The sequence below is a fragment of the Colobus angolensis genome, unplaced genomic scaffold (assembly GCF_000951035.1).
Source record: "Colobus angolensis palliatus isolate OR3802 unplaced genomic scaffold, Cang.pa_1.0 Scaffold135, whole genome shotgun sequence".
Classification (NCBI taxonomy): domain Eukaryota; kingdom Metazoa; phylum Chordata; class Mammalia; order Primates; family Cercopithecidae; genus Colobus; species Colobus angolensis.
The window spans coordinates 2,514,495-2,516,468 of record NW_012114433.1 but is presented as its reverse complement, the minus strand read 5'-3'; the positions used below and the strand labels follow the sequence as shown (position 1 = coordinate 2,516,468).

Sequence of the window (1,974 nt, the reverse complement as noted above, 5' to 3'; positions counted from 1 at the left end):
CAGCCTCCTGAGTAGCTGGGACTACAGGCATATGCCACCATGCCTGGCTAATTTTTTGTATTTTTAGTAGAGATGGGGTTTCAGCGTGTTAGCCAGGGTGGTCTTGATCTCCTGACATCGTGATCTGCCCACCTTGGCCTCCCAAAGTGCTGGGATTACAGGCAGGAGCCTGGCGGGAGAGGGGCTTTTTAAAATGTGTATTGGCTGCATGCAAGACCTGAGAGGTTAAGTAGCCTTTTTCATGTGTAGGGATACCTTTCAAGAAACCATGCTAGACAATGGTTCCAACTTAAGTAATTTTTAGGGCCAGGTGCAGCGGCTCACACCTATAATCCCAGCACTTTGGGAGGCTGAGACAGGCGGATTGCTTGAGCTCAGGAGTTCCAGACCAGCCAGGGCAACATAGCAAGACCCTGTCTCTACAAAAAATTAGCCAGGTGTGGTGATGCATGCCTATGGTCCCAGCTACTTGGGAGGCTGAGGTGGAAGGATCGCCTGAGCCTGGGAGGTTGAGGCTGCAGTGAGCCGTGATTGTGCCACTGCACTCCAACCTGGGTGACAGAGTGAGACTCTGTCTCAAAAATAAAAAAATTTTGGGAACAACCAATGCAGTGTTGAGGTTGTATATTTATAAACTGATGGTGCTTGATACTTGTAATTATTATGATTTTTGAGACAGAGTCTTGCTCTGTTAGACTGGCGTGCAGTGGTGTGATCTCCCAACCTCTCAGGCTCAAGCAGTCCTCCCACCTGAGCCTCCCTAGTCGCTGGGACTACAGGCCTGTGCCACCACGCCTGGCTCATTTATTTGTATTTTTTTAGAGAGGGGGCGTCTCACTATGTTACCTAGGCTGATCTTGACCTCCTGGACTCACATGATCTTCCCGCCTCAGCCTCCCCAAAGTGCTAAGATTGCAGATGTGAGCCACCACACCCAGCCCTGGTAACTAATTTTTCAGACTTTGGCAGGAGAATGATAATGACATTGTGTTGTAAAACTAAAATTTTAACTGCAAATGAAAACCCCAAGTGTTTGGAGATGTAATTTTTATTTTTCAGATAAAACTCATCAGTGCTTTGAAACAAGCAGCTCTGAACCAAAGGAATCATTTGATTCAAGTAACCATTGGATCTTCCCAAGGCAATGGTGAAAGAAAAGAAAAAAGCAGACAAAAGAGGGGAGAAGTCGGCCCGCTCTCCCTCATCTCTCTCTGATAATCTAGACTTTTCCAAACAAGATGGCAACACCACTAGGCAAGAGATGTCCCCAGCTGGCGTCCCATTGCTGGGAATGCAGCTTAACGAAGAGAAACCCAAAAAAGACCCCCGAAACATTCAGCAGAATGAAGATGCCACCCAATACGAAGAGTCCATTCCGACCAAACTCATCGTGGAAAGGTGATTTTAATGGGGTTGCCATAGGGTACAACACTGCCAGTCAGGCAGTTTATTTTATTTTGAGACAGAGTTTCACTCTGTCGTTCAGGCTGGAGTGCAGTGGTGTGATCTTGGCTCACTGCAACCTCCGCCTCCCGCGTTCAAGCAATTCTCCTGCCTCAGCCTCCTGAGTAGCTGAGATTACAGGCACCCGCCACCACACCCAGCTAATTTTTGTACTTTTAGTAGAGATGGGGGTTCACCATGTTGGCCAGGCTGGTCTCGAACTCCTGACCTCAGGTGAGCCACCTGCCTCAGCCTCCCAAAGTGCTGAGATTACAGACATAAGCCACTGTGCCTGGCCTGAAGGTAACTGTATGTATTTAAAAATTTATTTTATTTTAGATTTAGGGGGTTACATGTGCAGGTTACAAGGGTATGTTATGTGATGCTGAGATTTGGGCTTCTAGTAAGCCCATCACTCAAGTAGCAAACTAGAGCCCCATGGCATATATATATATAGAGAGAGAGTTTATTGTGGTGAAACATATATAACAAAATATACTATCTTAATTATTTTAAGTGTGCAATTCAATG

The 1,974-nt window shown here is 46.4% G+C and overlaps 1 protein-coding gene across 1 annotated transcript in view; it reads left to right on the top strand.

Annotated features, from left to right (window-relative positions):
* LOC105506316 (radial spoke head 10 homolog B-like) overlaps positions 1-1,974 on the top strand; it is a 59,642-nt gene that overhangs the window by 2,352 nt on the left and 55,316 nt on the right. The window contains exons 2-3 of the mRNA XM_011934396.1: positions 823-943; positions 1,060-1,398. Coding sequence (XP_011789786.1) covers positions 1,145-1,398 — 254 coding nt within the window. The 5' untranslated portion in view covers positions 823-943; positions 1,060-1,144. The remainder of the gene's footprint in view (positions 1-822; positions 944-1,059; positions 1,399-1,974) is intronic.